General features: G+C 49.2%; 2 protein-coding genes and 1 pseudogene across 3 annotated transcripts in view; 2 read left to right on the top strand and 1 right to left on the bottom strand.

The window, feature by feature from the left end:
• On the top strand, positions 1-13374 carry ARPC4 (actin related protein 2/3 complex subunit 4). Of its 2 annotated transcripts, XM_012523024.4 has the most exons (6): positions 30-133; positions 3405-3523; positions 5847-5958; positions 7212-7307; positions 10293-10463; positions 12484-13374. In XM_012523024.4, the coding sequence occupies exons 1-6, from the start codon at positions 131-133 to the stop codon at positions 12487-12489; spliced, it is 507 nt and encodes a 168-aa protein (XP_012378478.2). In that variant the 5' UTR covers positions 30-130; the 3' UTR covers positions 12490-13374. The 2 variants fall into 2 exon arrangements, with proteins under 2 accessions (XP_071068318.1, XP_012378478.2); XM_071212217.1 differs by lacking the exons at positions 5847-5958; positions 7212-7307 and having other exon boundaries at positions 1-133.
• On the bottom strand, positions 8949-15827 carry LOC131276073 (securin-like; annotated as a pseudogene).
• TTLL3 (tubulin tyrosine ligase like 3) overlaps positions 15785-25832 on the top strand; it is a 22137-nt gene continuing 12089 nt past the window's right edge. The window contains 8 exon segments of the mRNA XM_058288244.2: positions 15785-16220; positions 16442-16533; positions 19471-19639; positions 19779-19876; positions 20966-21094; positions 22103-22217; positions 22930-23028; positions 24638-24833. Of these exon segments, the coding sequence (XP_058144227.1) occupies positions 15818-16220; positions 16442-16533; positions 19471-19639; positions 19779-19876; positions 20966-21094; positions 22103-22217; positions 22930-23028; positions 24638-24833 (1301 nt within the window). The 5' untranslated portion in view covers positions 15785-15817.

Here is a 25832-nt window from a genome sequence, read left to right on the forward strand (position 1 = left end):
CACTCGGGGACATAGATGGTGTCGCCCGGAAGTCCGGGCGGAGACTGCGGCTGCGCCGCTCGCGAAAGTGCAGGCGTCTTGGGGCCGGCCACTTCCGTACTTCCGCTTTCCGGCCCAGCCAGCGCCCGCGATGGTGAGAGAACCTGGCTCCGGGCCAGGGACCCCTGCCATTCTGCCTTAAGGGTCTGGGGGAGAGGAGATTTTGCAGCGGAGGGGCTGGGGTGTGTGTGGGCACGACGGGGCTGGGAGAAAGAGGGCGGGGCGGAGGCCGAAGTCAGGAGGGGATGAGAGGGGGCCGCGGTGATAAGAAGCAGGCCTTGCTGCTTCGAGGTCCGACTCGCGAAGTAGATAGGGAAATCTCCTAAGAATTGGAGGAAGTTGGAAGTGGGGCTTTCTAGACTTGCGGTAGCACCTTGAAGGCACGTAGTTGATCTCAGGCCGTAGTAGAGCTGCTGAGGCATATAGTATAGGCACCTCCCCACCCAAAGTAGAAAATCACTAAATACACATCCCCTTTTTCGCCTTCTCGCTTGACCCCACTGTTCCCAAGGGAAGCGTCCACACTTCCTTATCCCACCCTTCTCTCGGTACCTCCAACCCCACGGCACTGAAAATCTCCTGTGTTGCCTCCACCCCAGCCCCGCCCTGGTCAGCATTAAACCGTGTCAGCCTTACTGTAGGATCGGATACTATAGATCCTTTCCTTTCTTGTAAATCCTCCTCCCGTTAATAAACGTGGGTGTTCTTGTGGTTGTGACTTTGGCTCACCATCTTCCTCTCTTTATACTCACTTTGGTGATCTTATGTTGTAGCTTTAATGACCTCCTATATTATGGTGACTCATGAATCTGCCTCCTTACCTCTGGACTCTTTTCAAGGTTCACCTAGACATCTCGAAGACACTTTGAAATCAGACCTCCAGATCAAAACTCATCTCCACTCCTAAACTTGCTCTTCCTCCTGTGTCTCCCTGTCCTGGCTAACTTTGCCACTTCTTATTTCAGATAAAAACCTGGGAAGTTGTTTTGAGACCACAACTCTTGACTTTTTAAAAATCAAGTTGTGTTGAGGTGTTATTAGAGATTGTAATATTTCTAGTCTTTATGTCTTTTATTTGCAAAAGGGCAGTCATCACTGGGCCAGAGATCTAAAATTCACCATTTTAAAATTTACTGTCTTTGAAAACTCTAGGCATGTATCACTACCGCAGTCAAGATACAGAACATTTCCCATCACCCTGAAAAATTCCACAAGCTCCTTTGTTAATCAGTTCATTCCTTGTCCCCTCAGCCCCAGGCAGTCGCAGGTCTTTTGTGGAGTTTTTTTGGTCCCCATAGTTTCACCTTATCCAGATGGTATGATAAATGGAATTCTTCAGTATGTAGCCTTTTTAATCTGACTTCTATCATTCATCATTATGCATTTGAGATTCATTCATGTTGCATATATCACTAGTTCCTTTTTATTATTACATTGTATGAATGGATCACTGTTGGGAGTTGTTTTTTTACTTCATTATGCTCTCATCTTCCATTATGCTCTACATCTACTGCCATCTAATCTCTTTAACACCCTCTGCATTTTCTGACTCCACTGCCCCATCCAGGTTCTCATTAGCACTTCTTGAATAACCCTATCTGCCTTATATCTCACTTCCCTCTCCAATCCATTCTCCACAGAGCCACCATACAGCTGCTCTTAATGTAACTTCCTCCTCAGAAAGCCCCAGCAGTTCCTTATGTATCTAAGGAACTGAAAACCTAATCTCAAAGTGGTATTCAGTATCCCCCCAAGAACCCGCCCTACCTAGCCTACCTCTGCAGCTTCATCTATGATTCCAAAATGTTTCCCATATAGAGCAACATTGTACTCATTACCACTTGGAACTCTTAATGCCCTTTTGTGGTATTTTAGCTTTGCTTAAATTATTTCATTCATTCTAGGAAATAAGACACTATATGTTAGGTACAAAGCTTGGGTGCAGGGTGTATAGCTGTGAATAAACTAGACCTGGGCTCCCTCATGAGGTTATAGTTTAGTGAAGAACTAGCTTTTCAAAAGACATAATGAATGTGTCGCCACAAATTGTAATAAATGCTATAAATGCTGGGAAGGGGGAAAATGAGAAATGAGATAGAACAGGGTGGGGGATAGGTTCTACCATAGAGGGAGAAGTCAGGGAAGGTCTCTCTGAGGAAGGGGGTGGCCTCCCCTGAGTAAGCTGAGATGTGAAGGATAACTTAGGCAAAGAGGGGAGAAAAGCCTGCAGGTAGCTGGATCAGCAAGTATGAAGCCCTGAGGTGAGGAAGAACTTGACTAGTAAGGAACTGAAGATAGGCCTACTAGTATAGTTAGAAGTTGCTGTCTCTACTGGGAATGTCTTTATTATACTTACTCTATTTTATTTATTTTTTTAAAGATTTGCTTACTTCTCTTCCCTTCCCCCTTGTCTGCTCTCTTTGTACATTTGCTATGTTCTTCTGTGTCCGCTTGCATTCTTGTCATGTGGCACCAGGAAACTGTCACTTTTTTGTTGTTGTTGCGTCATCTTTCTGCGTCAGCTCTCCGTGTGTGTGGTGCCACTCCTGGGCGGGCTGTGCTTTTTACACACACAGCAGCTTTCCTTGTGGGATGCACTCCTTGCACGTGGGGCCACCCCTATGTGGGGAACACTTTGCATGGCATGGCACTCCTTGCACATGGCAGCACTATGCATGGGCCAGCTCACCACACAGGTCAGGAGGCCCTGGGTATCGAACCCTGGGCCCTCCATATGGTAGGCGGACGCTCTGTATCAGTTGAGCCACAACTGCTTCCCTAACTCTCCATTTTAAAGGCAAAACCAGTTTCTTCTGCAAGTGTAGGTGATTTATAAACCTAATAATTTCACCTATCATTCTTCTCTGTATCAGTTATTTACTTCTTTGTCTCCCCAACCAGGATAGAGATGGTCTTGAACATCTTTGAATTCCCAACACCTGTACATTTGTTAGCTCAGTAGACAGATTGAGGTTGGTCACCTTTATGCCCGTTCTGTTAAATTTCTCAACCTAGGTGCTACTGATATGTTGGGATATGCTTTAGGGGGCTGTTTGTGCATTGTAGATGTTTAGCAGCATCCCTGGTCTCTACTCATACTCAAAAATGTCTTGACATTGCCAGATGTCCCTGGGTGAATAAAATCATCCCCCATTGAGAGCCACTGCTCTAGACTGAAAGTATTGAAAGTCTCTTGAGGGCCCCAGTCCATTTTGTTCACTGTGGTGTCTGAGAGCCAGGTGCTCATGTACTCAGTCTTGGTACTACCTGGCTCTAGTGTGAGCTGGAGTGAGTGGCCATTGGGTTAGGCGGGGCAGATGGGTGAGGGTGGATCCTGATCTTCCCTGTTCTTTGGATTTCTACAGACTGCCACTCTCCGCCCCTACCTGAGTGCCGTGCGGGCCACACTGCAGGCTGCCCTCTGCCTGGAAAACTTCTCATCTCAGGTTGTGGAACGACACAACAAGCCGGAAGTGGAAGTCAGGTAGGAAAGAAAAAGGTCAGGGTCGGGATGAGTGGTGCCGTACTCAGGGATGACAGTTGTCTAGAGGGTGCCGTGAACTTTTGTCCTAGAGTTGTCAAAACAGATTTTGGTTTCTATATTTTGTCCTCCTGCCAGATGAACAGTGGCTCCCAATTTGGAATTCAGGAAAGAGGGTCAGTAGATTGGCAGGACAAAACCCAGGGGAGAAACTACTCTGGAGCCAAGGTTGATTGATACAAGGTGTGTTTTAGAGTGGGGCTATTTGTGAAGTATCTCCTATGGCATTAGAGTGGAACACTGGCAGTTGAAGCGAAAGTATGGAAGATTTAGTTATCTGATGCCATCTCCATTCTTCTTACTTAAGTTATGTTTTAGTCAGCCAAAAGGGGTGCAAAGTACCAGAAATCTTTTGGCTTTTATAAAGGGTATTTATTTGGGGTAGAAGCTAAAGTCACAAGACTCCAACTTGGGAAGCAGACTTGGCCCAATGCATAGGGCATCCATCTACCACATGGGAGGTCCACGGTTCAAACCCTGGGCCTCCTTGACCCGTGTGGAGCTGGCCCGTGCTCAGTGCTGATGCGCGCAAGGAGTGCCGTGCCATGCAGTGGTGTCCCCCGCGTAGGGGAGCCCCACACGCAAGGAGTGCGCCCTTTAAGGAGAGCCACCCAGCACAAAAGAAAGTGCAGCCTGCTCAAGAATGGTGCCACACACACGGAGAGCTGACACAAGATGACGCAACAAAAAAAAAAAGAAACACAGATTCCCGTGCCGCTGACAACAACAGAAGTGGACAAAGAAGACACAGCAAATAGACACACAGAACAGACAACTGGGGTGGGGGGGAGGGGAGAGAAATAAATAAATAATAAATAATTTTTAAAAAAAGAAACACAGATTCCCGGTGCCGCTGATAAGGATAGAAGCAGTCACAGAAGAACACACAGCGAGTGGACACAGAGAGCAGACAACTGGGGGGGGGGTGGAAGGAAGAGAAATAAATTTAAAAAAAAGAGTCCAACTCAGTGTACCATAAGAGGTACTTTCTCACCAAACTGTTGCCATGTGTTGAAGCAAGATGGCAGGTGATGTCTGCGAGGGTTCAGCTTTCTTTCTTCCTCTTAAGGCTCCAGTGGTCCCAGCTTTTTCCAGTCTCAGCTGTAGGCTGGTATATGGCTCATCTCAGGGGGCATCTCAGCTGCTCTGTTCTCTTCAGCTGCATTCCTGGGGCCTCCGCCATGTCCATGGAACTGTCTCTCTTTCTCTCTGTTTTTCTCCCTGTATCTACTTCCATCTCTTGATTGAGCGTCCGTTTATATAGCCACCAAGGGGCTGGGGACTCAACCCTGCATGCCCTAATGACATGGTCGAATTAAAGTCTTACTCTTGTTTTAATAAAGTAAAAGTGAAACCTCTGTATGTAATACAACCAAGGTGTATCATGCCCAGAGGAATAGATCAGTTTACAAATATAATATCTCTTTTTGGAATTCATAAATAATATCAAATTGACACAAGTTATAAGGACCAAAGATTTTTTTCCTCACTAGCCTAAACCCTATCTATTTGTTATCTCTCATTCTCTATTTCAGATACTCCATATTTTGAATGGTTCTCTTTAGTTTACAGTTCATAAATGAGTGTTTTTCCTCAAAGCTTAATCTGGAACATATATTATTAAGATAACCAGTATTACCACACAATGTTGTATATTTAAATTAAAAAAAAAACTAACACAGTAGTTAGGATGCACAGTGTTATGCTTCTAGACATGATGATTTCTACAAGGTGTTTTGAAACACTGAGAACAGCTCGCAGGCATCACTACCATAGTTAACTACCATTATAGATAGAAGCACCAAATTGGGACCTGAGCTGAGAAAAGTTTCATGGGTGAATAAGTGAACCATTCTGAATTGATAATCAAGGGCTGCCAGACAGGTCCGTTTTAGTTTGTCCTTATCTCTAAAGACAGGCTCTTCTCATTCCCTAAATTGTGTATGGCTTAGCTTATAGTTATTAAAATAAGAGCAATCATTTATAAAGTTCCTACCATGTGCCAGGAACACTATTAGACTTGTGACTCTTTCTGGTCACTCTTAGGTCCTCACTAGTAACTTAAGGATCAGAGCTGTTTTATAGATGAGGAAATTGAGATTCCAACAGGAGGATGTAACTTACCTAAGGAAAGTAATGGAGGAGGTAGGGTTTCACAACCTTTTCACCTTTACCCCAAAGCCTATAGAACAGCCTCTTTCTGGGGTCTGCCTGATTATTTGTGTACCTCTGTAGTACAGAGGCCTCTGTGACATTGTGTTTTCAGGAGTAGCAAGGAGCTCCTGTTACAACCTGTGACGATCAGCAGGAATGAGAAGGAAAAGGTTCTGATTGAGGGCTCCATCAACTCTGTCCGGGTCAGCATTGCTGTGAAACAGGTGAGCTTTCCATGGATCCCATGCCTCCTCAGGAGGCCCAGAGTTAGTTTTCTTCAAGCTCAGGAACCCCATATGAGCGATCACTGTACCAGATTTGGTTTGCAGGAAACTTAGGCTCTACTTCCCTAAATGTGCTAAGGAAATGATTTGCCAAACTCAGCAGGTGAGAAGAATTAAAAAAAAAAAAAAAATCAACCAGCCTTATCTTCTAGGCCTTGCTGTGGATTAGAAGGCAGGAAATAGCAGCCAAGGCCCTCTGGCCAGTTTGGTGTTAAGTCATAGAACTTTCCTAAGGGATGAGGAATAAGTCCAGTTCAGAAAAATAAGCAGCCATCCTCCTGAAACTGCAATTTAGAGAGAAAAACTCGATATTCCATTTTTAATATGTTTTCTTGGGCAATATTTCACAAATGTCTATCAGTCCGTACCACCCCCGTATATTTTGCCAAATTTTTGTACCACCACTTGTATGGTTATTTAATAAACTTTTTCAAATTGGCCTACGTTATTTTACTTAAATTTGTTTGGGAGAAGCATTATATCATGACCATAAATGGAAAGACAAGAGCACTTGCTACAAATAGAGGGCAACTCTAAATATAAACACAGTGAAAACAAAACAACATTATTAAATTCAGACTAGATATTATTACAGAAAGCTCAAACCTTGGGGCCCTGCTCTCTTTTAAAAGGGGGGATAACAAATGTTTGGTGATAATAGGAACATCCCAGTACCCAGCTACGATATTCTTGCTTTAGCAATATTGAAAGGGAGTTGAGAAGGAACAAAGTTGGGGGATTGTTAGCTGTTCAGTGTTACTGACACAGAGATCCACCTAAAATGATCTGATACCCCAGGTGGACCCTGTCACACAACATTGGAAAGTGTAGCACTAGTGAACTGAGAAGGGTAGCTTGGCTGCTGTGGAGTCTGGAAAAAGCCATTAAGAGACTTAGGTCTGCCCAAATTACCTTCTGGAATGGGTAGAGATGAGGTCATGGTAATAATCTCTTTTATTTTTATTTTTTTGGTCATGACCTCCTAAGTTGGAGAGGCTCTTATGTAGATCTTTCTCCCACTTGGGAACCAACTCACTCATGTTTCAAAGTTTAGGCAGTAATTGCTCCTAATACCAAACCCACTACCTTCACCAAAGCCTGTAGGAAAGTGGGGTCAGAAGACCAGGCTGTAGGTTTCTGTTGACCTATGGTATCAGCTTTAGGGAAACTCCTTTCTCCTTTGCTCTCATCAGGCTGATGAGATTGAGAAGATTTTATGCCATAAGTTCATGCGCTTCATGATGATGCGAGCAGAGAACTTCTTTATCCTTCGAAGGAAACCAGTGGAGGTGAGATCCAGTGGGACTGGGACCTTCAGCCTGGGTTAACTGCTATCTCCCTGTCATCTTTGATCCATGTTTTTATTTTTTTTTAATTTAAAATTTTTAAAAAGATTTATTTATTTATTTATTTCTCTCTCCTCCCCCTCCAGTTGTCTGCTCTCTGTGACTGCTTCTATCCTTATCAGCGGCACTGGGAATCTGTTTCTTTTTTGTTGTTGTTGCGTCATCTTGTTGTGTCAGCTCTCCATGTGTGCGGCGCCACTCCTGGGCAGGCTGCACTTTCTTTCGCGCTGGGCAGCTCTCCTTAAGGGGCGCACTCCTTGCACGTGGGGCTTCCCTACACGGGGGACACCCCTGTGTGGCAGGGCACTCCTTGCGCACATCAGCACTGCTCATGGGCCAGCTCCATGCGGTTCAAACCCCGGGTCATGGAGGCCCAGGGTTTGAACCACGAACTCCCATGTGGTAGGCGGACACCCTATCCATTGGGCCAAGTCTGCTTCCCTGATCCATGTTTTTAATACCAGGATTCTCCTGCAAGCCAGTCAGGATTTTTGAGTCCACTGTCACCCATGCAAGATTGTTTCTAGACCTGGGATCATTGTTCCTCCAGCTGTAGGGTACCTCTACCACCCGAGCTGAGTGTTGGCCTTCATCTCAGCTGGAGTGGGAGGAAGGTGGATCTGAAGCTTAGAGGAAGCGGGTCTACCTTAACCAGTTGATTGTTCAAAAGGAAAGATGGGCTGCTGTTGCCACCACCAAGACTTAGTTGGCCATGACAGTTACTGCTTTGCTCAAGTGTGCCTGAGCCAAGGAGTTGGTGCTGGTTGTGACCTTCATGATCAGGGGCCTTGCTATAATTCTGTATTTACTCAGCTGCCTGTACCAGGTACACCAGTATGATCAACCAGGCCACACCGTACAACTACCCAGGGCCCATCTGAGATGATGGCAACATGCCTGATTTGCCCACTCACCCTTAGGATCTTCAGGGCCCAAGCCTGGAGTGGCAAAGGATCTGTGAGCACCTCTGTTGAGAAGGAGGTTCCTTCCCTGTGGCCAATAAAAAAACAGCACACAAACAAAAAGAATAAGGTGATTATTCATCTTCCCTGAGCCTACCATCTCGCAGCAGAAAGAACACAATGAATTAGAAGTCCTTTCTGAGCTTTGCCACCAACTGAATCACAGCCATTGAGGGCCACAGGTAGTATTTGTTAATTATTGCCTGGCTTTGTACTTGAATCATCTCCACAGATTTCCTACCAGGTTGACTTAAAATATTCAAGTGACTGAGCTTTTAGCATGCAGAGCAGCACATGCCAGCATCAGGCACATCAGACATGTGGCCAGGCAAGTTCTTTATGAGCCAAAACCTTCTGATCCTAGATCTAATCTCTGGGACCACCCAGAATAAGTAAAATTGCTATTCTGTACATACCCCTTAGTTTTAAAATGTCAGTCCCTTTTCTCTCCCATGTCATCTTTTCCCTAGACTGAATGTTCCCAACTGTTGGATTAGATTTTCCTGTGACAGGATTTCAAGTCCCTTCACTTTCCCTTGACTATTTATTTTTTATTTTTGTTTTTTTAGGAAAAATTTTATAAAGAATTGCTTTGATGATACAAAAAAAAAAATACCAACTATACAGCACTAAGAAATTTAATATCTTAAGTCGTAGCAAACAGGTGGCAGTTCAACATCCAGGGTGGACAGAATGCTTGCAGGAGTCGGCAGCTGAGTAAGCTCCTACATCAGAGAGGGCATCTTCACGGGAGGGGAGACCCAGTTCAAACAGCGTTTCAAGTTCCCTCTCTTCATCGAGGATCATGAGAGGCACTCCATTCAAGAGGAGGTGTGCAATTTATTGCTCTTCAGGCAGGTCAAAACTCTCAAAATCCAGGGGATCATAGGGAAAGAATTTTTCTGTTTCTGGATAGATGTCATCTGAGGCAAGAACAGGGCTTTTACTTTAACAGTCTTCTCAGTCACCTTTTTGGCAGAGAAGGTAGGCTGTTTTTTGTTTGAAGGCTCCCTTAGTCTTTACTAATTTTTCAGTAGCTCTGTTGACAGTTCCCAAAGCCATTCTGGCAGCTCTGGTTAAGGCTGGTAGAGCATCAAATATTTTGCCAAACCACATTGTTGAAACCTGAGATCTCCCATTGAAGGCTCTGACTGCTGAAGAGTAAGGCCCAGGCCCCAGCTTGGGTCCATCCTTAGGAGCCACACAGGTGCCTGGTTCTCCATTTTTCTTATCAACAAAGATGAGTGCAACCATTCTGGGTTACTCCAAGGTTCCGCTGCTGACTCCTTTGACTCTTCTGAATACAACTGTGTTTGTGCCACAGATAGTCTTCCAGAGACATCTAAAGTACACAGAAGTCACGATTGAGTTCAGTCACTTGGATCAACATAGACACTACACCACACCACACTATACCAGGGCAGGCAGGCTGCTGTCTGAAAGGGTGTGTGGCTTCAGAGAAGATCCCAGCCAGCTGGAAGCCTCTCAATGAGTGGAAGTGGGGAAACGGACTTTGGCCCGGTGGTTAGGGCGTCCGTCTACCACATGGGAGGTCCGCGGTTCAAACCCCGGACCTCCTTGACCCATGTGGAGCTGGCCCATGCACAGTGCTGATGTGCGCAAGGAGTGCTGTGCCACATAGGGGTGTCCCCCGCGTAGGGGAGCCCCACGCACAAGGAGTGCATCCGTAAGGAGAGCCGCCTAGCACGAAGGAAAGTGCAATCTGCCGAGGAATGGCGCCACCCACACTTCCCGTGCTGCTGACGACAACAGAAGTGGACAAAGAAACAAGACGCAGCAAAAAGACACAGAAAACAGACAACCGGGAGAGGGGAGGGGAATTAAATAAATAAAAATCTTTAAAAAAAAAAATGAGTGGAGGTGCAGGACCTGGCCTGCTGAGTGCTCCTGGAATGCTAATTATCTCCTGTTTCTTTTCCTCCTCTTTCCTGTCTTCCCTCCCTAGGGATATGACATCAGTTTTTTGATCACCAACTTTCACACAGAGCAGATGTACAAACACAAGTTGGTGGACTTTGTTATCCATTTTATGGAGGAGATCGACAAGGAGATCAGTGAGATGAAGCTGTCCGTCAATGCCCGTGCGCGCATTGTGGCAGAGGAGTTCCTCAAGAATGTAAGTAGGGGCCTTTCCAGTTTCCTTCCAGAGGTAGGAGCCATGAGTCGTGTTGAAAACCTAGCATCTCTTTGGGTGGAAAAGTGGTGCCAGCAGTGTGTTGATGTTTCCCAAGGCTCCCAGGACATCTGGTGTGTGCCAGGTCAGCCAAATGCTTTTGGGTTTGAAGACTGGAGGTTCATCTCTGCAAGCCGGAGGCACTTTCTGTATCTGGGTGTCTGAAGGATACATTTCTTCATGTGGCTTATTTCCACATCTCAAAGTATACACAAAGTCCTTAACTCTGTCTCTGGTTGAAAGCCCAAGTGAAGCAAGTGAAATGCACATGTGAATTTTCTACTAATATGGGACAGTTAATCAGGATATAATTCCACTTCTTAAACAGACTTAAATATTTTGCTTCAGTGTCTGTTTCTCAGGCTTAAAATCATGATTTCTGCAAACCTTTCCATCACTCTTATGGCTTACATCTTCTATACTCCTCTTAAATTGTTTGTGTCTTTGTAACTGAAAAGACTGCAGTCTTCTGAAGAGGAGGAATTGTTTATATTGATGAACTGCAGACATAGTTGCTCTTGTTTAGCTATTCAAGACATGCCTTCTTATGTTTTTCTTCCCCCCTTCTTCCAAACAATCTTTGGTTTGTTGACATGTTCCACTTAGAGGTTGTTTTAGTATTTACTCCTACCAGAACATACAGACCCAGGCCAGGAGGAGCTCAGATTCCTAAAAATGGAAATTACAACCACTTCCCCTGGGGTTTAATTACTCCGAGGGCAGCCAGCAGAGAAAGCAGCTATACTGTGTGCACAGGGGTAATGTGTTTAAGATCACAGGGAGTCCAGTCCTTTGTGTGGCTCTGAGCTCTGCTGCCTACTCAGACATATTAGTAAACCTCTCAACTAAGCTTGTTTCCTCAGCTATAAAATGGGGATGATATTTATTTTCAGAATGGTTGAGCATTAAAAGATTAAAAGAAAAAATATATATTAAGCAAAGCACCTGGTACACAGTAAGATTTCCTTATATTTTAGTACCAGAAGGTACTTAGAGACCTCTAGATTCAACTATGAGGAAAAATAGCTCTTCTCTTAATATTTGGCTCATTCATTCAACAACCATTTGGTAGTTAGATATTTGCATTACTATAGAGTTATTATAGCAAAAAAAAAGCAAGTCTCGTTTAATATTTAACAGTCTTTGAGCAGGTGCTGTCTCCGTTTTACAGATGCGTATACTGGGGCTCTGGGAAGTTAGATTACCTGCCAAGGTCCCTCATTCAGTAAGTGGAGGAACTCATCTAAGATGGCACCACAGCCCCGGATGGTTTGGGTGGTGCTGCACAGGAGGGGACCACTGGCACACATCTCCAGTGCATCATGGCTTTATCTTCCAACTTTTCAAAAGAATCCCCAAATCTGGAATTCGCCTCTCCCATATTTTGAATGTTGGCCACTAATTCATGTGCTTTTAGCCACTGTCTGGGCCAAGCAGTGCTCATCTGTGGGCTGGGCTCAGTCATGAGGTTTACAACCTCTGATCTGTTGTCACATGTTTGCTCAGTACTGATTTAGGCACCCTGGGGGATACCTGAGGGTAGGAAACATTTGAAGAGCTTGTTCTGGTTGGAGAATCAACCTGAGCTTAACATAAGAGTACTAGACCCTGAGACCCCTCTCCGGTTGCCTGTGAGCCCCACATCTCTAAAGAAGGCAACCTCAGTGCACCTCAGTTATAAGGTACCACGTCAGGACTTTATAGCTGCCTCCAGGCCAAGGGAGCTGTGCACAAGCTTGCACCACCCTTGATTTTTCCGTCTTGGCTAATGATAGATTTAGCGCCCTGACGCTCTCTGCTGAATGCTGACTGAATTAGAAGGCACACCCACAGGTGTCCTGGGGCCCGACCCTACCCCTCAGAGATCTGAGCACAGTGGCAGCTCTCAGATCAGTCCACCTCCCCAGAGCAGGCCAGGATGCAGCAACCACCACCACTCACTGCCTCTTGGTTCTCTCAACAGTTTTAAACCGTCTGGCTGGATCTCGTGTCCTTCCCCCTCAGACTCCCTCATGTCTCAGCGAAGGCGTCCTGGAGTTAACTCCCCAGAGTGGCGGCACCGGCAGCAGCGGCAGAGGGGAGCTGGGTCAGGGTGGGCATTAGATGCGGGAGGGGGGTGGTGTGCTTGCTAGCTGGTCAAGAAAGCAGCAGTGGACTTGCCCCAAGGCCACACGTGCCTGGTCAGGCTGGCTTCTGATGTTCAGTCCCCTGGGCTGGGACAGATTTTTTTTTAATGTCTTGAAACTTAAACTCTGTGCTTGTAGAAGACTGTAACCTTTTGTCTTTTTTTTTTTTTTTTAAACAAACAAACCTCCACCTCCAATGGCTGTGACTGGTCCCAGTGATTGTACCTTATTGGTCGCTGTGGGTCTGGGCGGGCCTGGAGCCAGAAGGCGACTACTGTTCCTCCCCTGTGACACCCCAGGTGGGGAGGGAGGTTTCAGACTCCAGTTCCTCTCCCTTGCCCTCTTATTCCCAAGCCTCCTTGGGCCCAGTAGAAGCAGCAGGGACCCTCTGCAGCTTCCTGAGCTCTGCCTGAATATGGCCACTGAGCACTGGCTGGGGACAAGGGCCAACTCGACGTGCACCAACCATACCTAGGAGCCGGGGCCAGGCAGCCTCTGGCCACAGGGGCCATTTTGCCCCCTCCCAGCCAGGAGGGGCTGCTATTTCGCCTTGCCTGTCAGTGCAGTGCCTGTGCTAGAGGTGGAGAGGTGAGTCTTCCCGCGGCCAGGTGGGCCTCCTTCCACCTGCTTTGGCCCCTCTGCTCCCCTGCTCGCTGTACCTTTTCTTATTCTGGTGGATCCTCCCTCCCCTAATTAAAGTCTTTTCTTGCCCCTTTGGGGCTGCATGAGGTCTGAGCTCTGTGTTTGTATATAAAGGGAGGGGAGGTGGGGCTAGTCCTCAAGACCAAGTACTTGGGTCCAGGGCCCCCCCCCCCGTCGGAAACAGTTTTGATTGGTCCCTGGCAACCCCTCCTTCATTGAAGTCCAGGCACCATTCATTCCTGAAACCGCTCTCTGTTTATACAGAGCTTTAATGTTTTTCTCAATGATCTGGTTTGAGCTAAAAGGCAACTGCAGAAAGATTAAAAAAACAGGTTTTATGGATTAAAAAAACAGGTTTCATGAAATGCAGCATCTTGTCCCAAATCTCCCAGTCAGTGAGCAAGACTTCAAGTGTGATACTTCTTTCTTTACTTGTGCTGCCCAACACTAGCCCCATGTGGCTATTCTATTTAAGCTGAAAGTGACTAAAAATTCAGTTCCTTAGTTCTGCTAGCCATCTATCAGGCCTCAAAATGGGGGGCGGGGAGGGGTGAGAATGAAACCTGAGTTTGAGCCTTGACTTGTTGCTGAATGTGAGCAAGTTATGTTCTGTGCCTCAGTTTCACCATCCAAAAAGTGGAGCTAATAAATGTAAACAACCTGGCACATAAGCACTTAGTAAATAGGTGTTCTTTCCACCAGCTCAGGGTCTGAGGGTAACTACATATTAGGCATGGGGGAAGACATCATCCTTGCCTTGAAGAGACTTGAGCTAACAGAGGAGCTGTTTGTGAACAGCAGGTGCACTTAAGGGTTTCATATGCTCCTGTGGAAGTCTGTGAGGACATGGCAGGCGTATACATTCCCAGGAGGGAATGTCAGGAAAGCTGAGTTTTTCAAAAAGGTTTTTTCCTGATGGCCAAAGGGATCTCATTTGAAGGGGACATGTTAAAGGGAGGAGGGGCAACTTGGACAGCTCTCATCCCCTTTGTGACATTATCTTTGTGACCCCCCTCCCCCAGCCTTGCAGAGGTAGGCATGCCCTCTGAGGCATGTGACTGGTGGCTCTACAAGGCGCTCACAGCAAAGGGTATGGCAGCTGGTCACTCAGCAACCCGCACAGGTTAGCATTGCCCTGGTGAGCTGACCAGAACCCTCAGATCCTGACCAGATCCCTTTTCCAGTGTCCAAAGCCCCTAAACTAATTAAAAGCTGGGTGCTTGCTGATGAGCCCATTGTGTCCTCTTGGGAAGCCCAGCCACCAGCCGCAGAGGAAAGGGTGAGCTCAGAGCTGGGGCTCATCTTGCCGGCTAAGTGGGGGGCATATCTCCCATTAACAATGCTGGGTTCTTGGACCAGGGTACAGGGCACTTTGTTCCCTGGACTCTGCTTAAATAGGTCCTGCCAGCATGTGTCCCTCAAACTGCCTTGTTTGGTATTTCCATGACCAGCATGCACCTCGTCTGAGTGATAACAGTCCAAGGTAAGAGTGGGGGCTTTGGAGTCCGACCTGCATTCCAGTACTGCTCGGCTGTGTGTTTTTGGGGAATTTATTTAACATCTTGGAGCCCTGTAAATTGAGGCTAATACTTAAGTCATTTCCTCCGATAAGTACAGCAACATCCTTGCCTTGAGGGCTGTGCATAACTGTGTTTTGATTCATTATATTTAGTCCACGGTTGACAATTGTGATGTTTTTCTATTTTAAGGTTTTAGGAGGTGGAAAGGTAGAGTCTGTACCTTTTCACTGTCTTACTGCCCTGTCCCCCAGCCCCAACCGCTGGCCCTGCCAGATCTAGTCCTGCCTTACCAGGCTCCAGGCACACTGGCCACGTTTCAGTTCCCCAGAAAGTTTCTTACCCTTCTCAGGGCTGTTGTTGAGACTTTTCCTCTGCTCGGAATGCTTTTCCTTCCCTCTTTCCCTGGGCAATTTCTTTGCGCTCTGTAGGCTTCAGCTCTAAAGTGTGCCCTCTTCCTGATTTCGGCTCATTGCTTGTTCACTGTCCTCATTAACTGTAGCTGTTCCATTTCTTTGTTTACTTGATTTGTTTGTCGTGGTTCCCCCCACACACACATTGGGCCAAGCTCTGCGAGGTCAGAGACTCTCTCTTACTAGTTCAGGAGTCCCCAGGGCCTAGCCCAGTGACTAGCACATGGTCCTCTCTAAATACCATGGCATGACTAAAGTCCCTTGGCTCTTGGCACACAGGAAGCGCTTGCTAAGGAACTATGACACTGATAATAAGTGACAGCCCACTCCTCTGCGCCTCCGCTCCGTCCCCGCTCATTAAGGGACTGGAGCACGTAAGACCAAGAGCCTGGCCCGCTGGGGGGAGCCCTCGCTAGACCGCCCCTGTCTGCCCCGGACCCCGCCTCCTGCGGGCTGATTGTGCCCGGGGAGTGGTTGCTTGGGCGACAGCAAACAGAGGGCGGGGCCTCGGAACGGAGGACCCAACTCGGGCCTCCGCAGGTCCCTCGCGGGAAAAGCGAGCGGGCGGGCGCTGGGAGGGCGCGCTCGGCGACGGGCGCATGCAGGGCCCTAGCGCGGCCCTGCTCCTGGGCGCGGGGGATCTGGGGGCGGCGAGCCGGAGATCCGCTCCCTGGTGCCGCCAGGAGGGCGACGCGGTGTGCCGCTGGTCGCGGAAGCCGCAGCCGCCTGAGCCACGCACCAGCTCCCCCGTCTTGTGGCCCTGCGCGCGCCACTCCCGGTTCCCGCTGCCCGAGACGCTGCCATGGCCGGGACCCGCCCCCGCCCGGCCGGCCCGGGCCAGTGCGCGCGGCAAGAGCGGGCCGGGCAGCCTGGCCTCTGCGGGCAGCCCCGGCGGCGCCTTCACCACGCTCGCGGGCGGCGCCCGTGCGGACGGTGCGGCGGATCCCCGCCCCCTCGGCCTCCCGCCCCCGCCAGCCCTGGAACAGGCCCCGCCACAGGAAGGTGAGGCCTGCGGGGCCCGCCCACCTGCAGGGAGCAGGAGACGCTGGCCAGTGGTGGCTGCGAAGGGCGACCAGACAGTAACGTGGAAGGAATGAGAGTCGGGAGAGGACAGGGCGGACGGATGAAAGTTGAAAGAGGATCTTGGGCATCAGAGGTCCGGAGAGACCCCAAGCTAAGACCTAAGCTGCCTCCCTCTCTTCACCTCCCCGATCTTTCTGCAGGTTCCATTGTCCTCTGGCGAGGATTCTCCAAGGTACCTCACCACATGGGCCGGCTCCGAAACGCCAAGATCCACGTCGAGAGAGCTGTCAAGGTCGGAGGGGCTGGAGGGGCCAGAAGGTCCTGCAGTGGTGGCTTGGCCTGCCTCCTGCACAGTCTCCCAACCTGTAAACAACATTTAAAGTCCCATATTATTTAAACAACAAAAACTAACAAACTTGACCCCATGCCCATCCTCAGCTTCTTCCCCATTTTTTTGCTCCCCCTTCACAGTCAAACTTCTTGGCAGAGTCGTCTACACCCACTGTTGCACTACTTTATTTGGGATTCCCTCCTCAACGCAAGCCACTCTGGTTCTCTGCCTTTCCCCACTCTCATCAGAAATCACTCTAGTCAAGGTCACCAGTGACCTCCAAGGAGCCAAATCCAGCAACCCCTTTTCTGTCCTGGTCTTTTCTGGCCACCCACTGTTATTCCACACTGCCAGACCCAAACACCCTTCTGCCTTGACTGGCTGCCTGCACACTCCGTGTTCCCTGCTCCCTCCCTGGCTGCTGCTTTTCACTTGTCTTTGAAGGTCCTCTGGACACTGTTTCCCTGGTGCCCTCCCCACATTTTCTCCCTCCTCGAGTTCATCTCTTAGCCCCTTGGCTCTGAGTGTGGTCAGTGCGCTGACGCCCGTCCTTTTCCTTTCCAGCACAGCCTCTACTCTGAGCTCCACACTGTGGACTCAGCTCCACCTGGAAGACTTACAGGCATTTCAAACTCATGTCCAACATCATACTCTTAATCTTCCTGCCCAAGCCTGTCCTTCACAGTCTCTGGTCTTTGCCATCTCCTCGACACTTGAGCCAGGAATTTGATTTTTCTGTTCTCTCACATACCTAATCCCATCAGCAAAGCCAGTCTTCCTTGCCTCCAAAACAAACCTCAATTCCGTCACCTTCTCCTGTCACTATTATAACCATTCTCATTCTAACTATTAGGACTTCTCTTCTGTGCAAACCACAGCAGCCTTTTAACTGGTCTCCGTACTTCCAACCCTGTCCCTTCCATCTATCCTGTATACAGTAGCAACTTTTTTTTTAAGATTTATTTTATTTCTCTCCCTTTCCCCTGCCCTCATTGTCTGCTCTCTGTGTCCATTTGCTGTGTGTTCTGCTTCTGCTTGCACTGTCAGGTGGCACTGGGAAACTGCATCTCTTTTTTGTTGCATTGTCTTGCTGCGTCAGCTCTCTGTGTGTGTGGCGCCACTCCTGGGCAGGCTGTGCTTTTCTCACAAGGGGCCGATCTCCTTGCTGGGCACACTTCTTGTGCGTGGGGCACCCCTACGTGGGGGGCACCCCTGCATTGCACGGCACTCCTTGTGAGTGGCAGCACTGCATGTGGGCCAGTTTACCACACCGGTCAGGAGGCCCTGGGTATCAAACCCTGGACCCTCCATATGGTAGGTGGTCGCTCAGCAGTTGAGCCATGTCCCCCTACAGTAACAATAGTAGCAACTTTTTTTTTTAAGATTTATTTTTTATTTCTCTCTCCTTCCCCGCCCCCCCCCACAAGTTGTCTGCTTTCTGTGTCCATTTGCTGTGTATTCTTCTGTGTACTCTTGTATTTTTTTTTTAAGATTTATTTATTTTATTTAATTCCCCCCCTCCCCCGGTTGTCTGTTCTCTGTGTCTATTTGCTGCGTCTTGTTTCTTTTGTCCACTTCTGTTGTCTCAGCGGCACAGGAAGTGTGGGCGGCACCATTCCTGGGCAGGCTGCAACTTTCTTTCACGCTGGGCGGCTCTCCTTAAGGGGCGCACTCCTTGCGCGTGGGGCTCCCCTACGCAGGGGACACCCCTGCGTGGCACGGCACTCCTTGCGCGCATCAGCACTGTGCATGGGCCAGCTCCACACGGGACAAGGAGGCCCGGGGTTTGAACCGCAGACTTCCCATGTGGTAGACAGACGCCCTAACCACTGGGCCAAGTCCGTTTCCCTCCTCTTGTATTTTTATCAGCAGCACCCGGAATCTTTGTCTCATTTTGCTTGTGTCATCTTGCTGTGTCAGCTCTCCATGTGTGCAGAGCCATTCCTGGACAGGCTGCACTTTTTTCGCGCTGGATGGCCCTTCTTTCGGGGCACACTGCTTGCGTGTGGGGCTCCCCTAAGCAGGAGACACCCCTGTGTGGCGCGGCATTCCTTGCGCGCATCAGCACTGCGTGTGGGCCAGCTCCACACGGGTCAGGAGGCCCGGGGTTTGAACCTTGGACCTCCCATGTGGTAGGCGGATGCCCTATCCATTGGGCCAAATCCGCTTCCCAACAGTAGCAACTTTTGAGCAAACTTATAAAGCCTCCAAACATGCCACTCCCTCACTTAAACCTTTAGGGCTTCACTCTCCTCTTAGTATAAAATCCCAAGCCCGTTCCGAGGGCTACAAGGCCCTGCACAGGCTGGCTTCTTCCTACCTCCCTGGGAGCGCCCCCCTCGTCTTGCACACTCCACTCACCCTGGCCTCCTTTCAGTTCCTTCTGACCTCTTTCCAGCCGCATGGCCTTTGCACGTGCTATTCCCTCTGTGAGGCCCAGCTCTGCACGTTCATGGCTCCTTCTCAACCTTCCTTGATCCCATATTTCTGAGTTGTTTCTCTGTGTCTCCATTGGGAATCCAGTTTCTAGATTTAAATCCCTGCTCTTTCACTTAACCACTAGGTAGACCTGGGCAAACTACTCCACCTCCCTGTGCCTTTTTCATTACCAAAAAACAGAGGGGGCGGGGCGTGGGGGAGAATAGTAGTGATTAAAAATACATATTATTGTTAATAATGCACGTAGGTATTTATCATGTAGTAGATGCTCAATAAGTATTATCTATTACGGCAGTTTTCATTAATATGCTTATTTATTTCCATATTTCTTTGTAATCTGTCTCCCCTACTGGCATATAGAGATTTCGTGCAGGCAGAGACCATGACAGTCTGGCTCACCATTATATCCCCTATGCCTGGCAGTACTTACTGAACAAGTATCCATCTCTCATCTTATAGCAGAAGAAGGTCTTTATGATCCAAGGCCGCTACCCGGTGATCCGGTGCCTCTTGCGCCGGAGGGGCTGGGTGGAGAAGAAGATAGTCCATCACGTGGGCACCACCTTGCCACCCCCCCAGAAGGATCTGGATAGCTCAGTGGTGGGCGACAGCGACACCACTGAGGACGGTAAGCGGTTCCCTCCCTTTCCGCGGGCTGCCCTTCCTGAGTCCCTCTCTCTGGCTCCCACTGTCCCAGGGTCGAGGCCCTGTCTGGGTATATGGGGCAGGGACAGGGGCCTCATCAGACCTGGGCTCTGCATCCACAGAGGATGAGGATGAGGACGATGCGTTTCGGCTGCCACAGCTGCTCGACTTCGATGGTTTCCTGGAATTTGGTGACCTGGATGGGACACATGCTCTGATGGTGAGGGGTACAGGGATGAAGGTGAAGCAGGGGGCTGGAGGTGGTCACTTGGTCAGAGGAAGAGTGTCGAGCCCAGCTGTGTGACCTCAAATAAGCCCTTTGCCTTCTCTGGGCCTCAGTTTCCCCATCTATTGGAAAAGCTGATTGCGTCTCTAAAGGCTGGATGGGCCCTCAGTGTGGTGAGCACCCAGCAGGGCTCAGCTAAGGCTGGCTGGAGCTTCAGAACCCTGCTTGGTGGTCTCAGAAGCCAGGCACAGCCTGCTGGCCTGGTAATTCCCCCTTCCAAATAAAACCCCTCATGATTCATCTCTTTCCTCTCCTGGATAAGTGCAGTCTCTGAAAGGGGCTGATAGGAGATTATGGAGGATATGTGTGTAGAGGTAAGGACATTTGAATTTAAATCTTTGCGCCACCATGTGGTAAGTCAAACCATGTGAAACTGCCATTTTTGTATGTCAGGAAAGGTTGATTACTGGCAATTTCATGTGACTCAACTTAGTAAGAGCTTGCGAGACCTTGGGCAAGTCACTTACCCTCCCCATGCCTCAGTTCCCTCTTCTGTGAAATGGGGATAATAATAGCTCTTCCCTCAGAGGATTGTGGTGAGGATTAAGTGAATTAAGATGTGGCAAGGGCTTAGAACAGGGCCTGGCAAATGGTGTTATTGTAATAATCCTCCCTCCCAGGGTTGTAGGAAAGAAGGAGAGAGGTGGGGTCTGTGAGAGGGCCCTCGCCACATGCCGTGTGCCGGTCAGCTTGGAGTGACAGTCCTGCTGCTGAGTGGCCCCTTGGCCTTCGGCCCATCACTGATAGCCACAGGCCAGAACAGGGTGGAGTGTACAACTGTAAAGCTGGGTCAGGGCTTTGGGGCACCTGGACAAGAGGAGGCTGGAAGCCGGCCTGCCCTCTGCTCACCAAGTGTGCCCTGGAGGAAGAGATGTGTTTTCTGTCGGACCCAAAGATGGTGTGTGGGCTAGAGGCCGCAGCTCCTTCCCGTTCACCTATCCAGCTCATCAGGGCGGGGAGCAGTCGCCTCAGGCCTTGTGCTGCCCACACCAGCCTTCCCCCATCTCCTCGCCTTCCCCCCAGTCCCGCATGGTACGGAACGAGATCCCCTACTTCATCTGGACCACTCGGCGGGATGTGATGGACTGTCGCTTCCTCTCCAAGGACCAAATGATAAACCACTATGCCCGGGCTGGCTCCTTTACCACAAAGGTGGGTTTTCCGTGGGTGGGGAGGCCAGGGCAGCTTCTGTTCTCTCACCCCTGGGCCAGCAACCCTACTCCCAGCTCCCCTTGACAGTAGGAGAGAGTTCTCGGGAGAAGCAGTGTTAGGTCGTGCAGTGGAATCTGGAGTCGGATGGACCTGGGTTCAAATCCAACCCCTGGAACATACAGGCATAACAGATAAAATAGGTTCCAGGACTTAAAGAGGAGCTGGAGCCAACACAAACATGAAATCTAATGACTGTTGAGTAAGGGGGCCCTCACCTTCTAAGCAGGGAATAGCTGGCTGGCAGATGGGTCCCCTCTGTCTTACCTGGGTTTATTAGTGACTTCACCTCTATAAGCCTCAGTTGTCTCATCTTTAAAATGGATAAGACCTACCCCCTCTGGTTGTGGCAAGGATTATCACTGGGACCTGCTGGTATATTACTGGTATGGGCAAGGAAGGATTCTTAGAAGAGACAGATTTTTTTTTCAATTCACCGTCCCCCCCACTTGTGGCTTGCTTGTTGTCGGCTCTCTGTGTCCGTTCGCTGCACGCTCTTCTGTGTTTTTACTTGTCTTCCTTTTTGTTACATCACCTTGCTGATTTGGCTCTCTGTGGCGCTTGTGGGCCAGCGGCACTCCATGTGCTTGCAGGCTGGTGGCTCTCCGCGGTGTGCGGGCGAGCCTGCCTTCACAAAACGCAAACCCAGGACCTCCCACATGGTAGACGGGAGCCCAACTGATTGAGCCACAGCCGCTTCCAAAGAGGCAGATTTTTAAGAACATGACAGGGTATAGACAGGAAGGATGTGGGACCTTCTTGGCAGAGGGAACCATGTGGGCAAATACATAGAGATGGAAATGAGCAAGGCAGCCTAGCAAGTGGGGCAGAGGCTCGGAGAGTGTCCAAGCAGGAGCTCCCTGAACTGGCTGGGTAGGTTCTGAGTATTGGGAGCCCCTTGGAGGCTCGCTGGGCAAGGCCTAGCCTGCCCCTCAGCGGCTAACTCCATAGGTGGGTCTATGTATCAATCTCCGGAATTTGCCCTGGTTTGACGAGGCTGATGCGGATTCCTTCTTCCCACGCTGTTACCGGCTTGGGGCTGAGGATGACAAACGAGCTTTCATAGGTAAGGAGACCCCCAGCCCCCTGCCTGGAGCCCTCAGGCTGTAGAACCTTGGCTAAAGCCCTGGCTCAGGTTGGAGAAGAACAGCCTCTACTTCGCATGCCCTCATCTACCTCAACAGATTTCCTTCTCCATCCCCAATCCTTCCCTCTCCCTCACTTGGTCACCCTAGACCTCCAGAAAAGCTTAGGCAGATGGGTTGTAGAGCAGGTGCCAAAAGTAGGCTTGTTGATTGAGTCTGGAATACAGAATAGGTTCCAGACCTCTGTCTGGGTCCATTGGCTACATCAGTTTCCAAATCTAGAGAATGGTCTGGACTCAGGCTCTAAAGCAGACTAGGTTTTGAGTCCAAAATATGTTCTAGAGTCAGCAACTTCATCTGGATTGGATACTAGGTTTAAATTAGACTCCAAATCTGAAATAGGTTTTGGGTCAAGGTCTGGTTCTCAGGCTAGAATAAGAATCAAAAGTAGACCCTGAATTGGAGAAATCAGAAAACAGATCCTTCTGAAAGCAAAAGATGAGTCATGGCAGGTCAGATTCTGGATATGGTTTGATAACTGAAATAGGAGCCAGGTTCTAACTCAGGTCCTAGAATCAGAAAAGGTAGAGTCAGGTTCCGGACCCAAAATGGGGCAGGTCATGATCAGGTTCCGGAACCAGAACAGGCCTTGAGCCTAGGGGCTGAGCAGGGTATCCCCTGCCTCGGAAGCAGAGGACTTCTGGCTGACAGCTGCCCGCAACGTTCTCAAGCTGGTAGTGAAGTCCAAATGGAAGACATACTCTATCAAGGCAGAAGAGGAAGAGGCTCCAGGTAAGTCCTGTGGACCCTTCCACTCTTCTACCCATTTATCCTCCTACCCACCCAGCCATCCATCTATTCATCCATCTATTCATCCATGTATCTATGTACCATCCACATCCATCTTCCCATCTATTGCCTCTTCCCACCAACCCCTTACCTACCCATCTATCAATCTGTCTGCCATCCATCCCCCACCTTTCCACCCACTGGTGATTTCCTCACTCATCTACCTTACATCTGCTCCCCATCCATGTATCTATTCCCCTTCCTTCCTACCTGTCCTTTCACAGATCCAGCTATCCATACATCGTCTACTTTTCCTTCCTCCCATGCACCACCTATATACCTTCTAAGCCATCCCACTCATCCATTCCTCTGTCTACTCTCCATTTAATCATTCTTCTTTCCCACCCACCCTGTCTTCCCATCCATTTGGTAATCAATCCATTCTATCCCTGCCTCCCTTGGGCCTGGCATGCCACCAAGCTAGAAAGGGAAGACTAAGAAGGTGTGGCTCATCCCTGCCTGCGGGCGGCTCCGTTCTCTGAGGAGGTGGAAGCAGTGTCACCAGGCAGTTTACACGTGGCCTGAGGACCCATTGTGCCCGAGCATAAGGAACAGCTGGGAGTAGAGCATAGCAAGCCTCATTTCATGCTGGCCCAAGCCACTGCTTGCCCTGTCCCTGGCCTTCGTTCCTACAGCAAAGCCCCCAGCTGTGTGATTCAAGGGCCCATCAGCCAGGGATTCAAGGAAGTAAGGGACAGCTCTGCTGGAAGGAGGAAAATCCCCCTCTTCCAGAGGGCTAGCTTCCCACTGCTCTCTTCTGGGCGTGCGCATCAGGTACAAGGAAGTCTTGTGTGCCAGGATCAGGGGCACAAGGGCTTCAGGTGTGACCCATGCTTAAGCTCAGGTATAGGTCAGGCTTCAGGGGGTAGAGGGCCCAGTGGTGCATCACAATTTTAGGAGCATGGCAGCTTTTCAGATGTGCACCAGGTCCTCTGAGGTATCAATTTCTGGCATATCACATTCAGGTGTCAGGATTTGTAAGGCTGTCAGAGCTCTAGGTATATGTCAGGGCCTCGGGTGCAATTGCATTTCTCGTGTAGGTTAAGAGCATCAGTGGCTTTAGGATTGTGGAGGTGTATCAGGATTCTGGGGGTGGGTCCAGGTTTCTGGTATGTGTCACAATGTCAGGAGTCACATTTGGCAGGCGGAGACTGGGGGGCAGATTGGTGTATGTATGACGTTCACCTAGGCTGAGGCTCCCAGGTGCATTTTAGGCAGGACTTCAAGTGTATCAGAAGTCCCAGGGGCAGAGGGGGCTGCGAATGTGTGCTGAGGCCATAGGAGCCCTAGAGGCCTTGGAACATGTAAGGTGGAGCCTCAGTTGAGTGACGAGCCCCAAGGCATTAGAGGCTACATGAGAGGTACATTGAGGACAGGGCCTCAGGTGAGGGACAAAGCCTGGGACAGCAGGGGATGCAGGTGTGTGCTGAGTCTTAGGTATATTTAGGGCAAGGCTTCAGGTAAGTGACAGACCTGGGACACTGGGCCATGGCATGTGTCAGGTTACCTGCCTTGCATGAGAGATAGTGACAGGCCCTCCCTGTCTCTGCAGGAGAGAAGCAGCCTAAGAAACTGGAGAAAAAGCCAGTGACAGTGTCCACAGAGTTCGTGGATGAGGCTCTGTGTGCGTGTGAGGAGCACCTTAGCAACCTGGCCCACCTGGACATTGACAAGGATCTAGAGGCCCCAGTGTACCTCAGCCCCCAGGGCTGGTCCCTCTTCCTCCAGCGCTACTACCAGGTGGTCCAGTGAGTACCCCTGCGGCCAGGACCATGGGGCATGGGCAGGTGCTTCTGCCCTAAGAGGGCTGCCATGTTCTGACCTGATGGTTAAGGACAGACCCTCTCTCTGTCCAGCGCAGCCCTTACATCCTCCTCAAGCCTCTCCTTGTGGTCACCCTACAGCTCCTGCTCAGGAGCCTTCAAGGCTCCCATTGCATTTGTGGCATAGCATAGTCTTAAGATCATGGCTTGTGCTGTCAGACAGACCTGAGTTCAAGTCCTGGTTTTGTGACTGCCAAGCTCTGTGATCTCGGGAACATCACTGATCTTTTTGAGCTTTACTTTTCACAAATGCAAAATAGATTTTAAAATAATGTCTACCTCAAAGATAGGATTGCAGAGAATAGTTCATATTATGTGCCCAGCACAGGGTCATAGTATCCTCATAGACAAAAGAAATCTATTAAGTCATTTAGATTTTATTCGGGAGGCGAATGTTTCCCAAAGTACATTGCACCAGGTGCTAGTTCTACAGGATGTAAATAGATTGTATGAACAAAGGGCTTTTGTGGTCCATCAAGTTTGGAAAGCATGGGGTTAAACAAAATTAATTAGACTGATTTCCTTCATGTGGTACTTCTCAGCACCTTTAATATGTAATAGGTGGTATAAGCCTCCCAGAGGCTCCTGTGCTTTTGTGACTCTACGTCTGTCAGATCTAGATCTAGATCCCTCCCTCTGTCGGAGCATCTAAGGGGTAATGTTTTCAGAACACAGTTTGGGAAAAGGTTCTTGAGCAGGGGGTAGAAATATCAAAATGAGACTAGTGCTGTTTTAAGGAGATTAAATTCAGCAGAGGTGAGCATAAGGGATTGGAGGGAGAAGGGCCCTGTATGCAGGGAGAACATTCGGCAAACATTTATTGAACATTCAGCAAGCATTTATTGAGCACCTCCTGTGTGCCAAGCATTGTGCCAGGCTCCAGAAAGCTCTTGAGGTTGGTAGGAACCTCTCCTGGTACTGCCC

This window comes from Dasypus novemcinctus, chromosome 26, assembly GCF_030445035.2.
Source record: "Dasypus novemcinctus isolate mDasNov1 chromosome 26, mDasNov1.1.hap2, whole genome shotgun sequence".
In the NCBI taxonomy this organism is placed as follows: domain Eukaryota; kingdom Metazoa; phylum Chordata; class Mammalia; order Cingulata; family Dasypodidae; genus Dasypus; species Dasypus novemcinctus.

Excerpts from the sequence above, each read along its gene's own strand:
- ARPC4 (XM_012523024.4), top strand. Across the intron at positions 3,524-5,846 it reads AAGCCGGAAGTGGAAGTCAG|GAGTAGCAAGGAGCTCCTGT; the intron begins GTAGGAAAGAAA and ends TTGTGTTTTCAG. Across the intron at positions 7,308-10,292 it reads TTCGAAGGAAACCAGTGGAG|GGATATGACATCAGTTTTTT; the intron begins GTGAGATCCAGT and ends TTCCCTCCCTAG.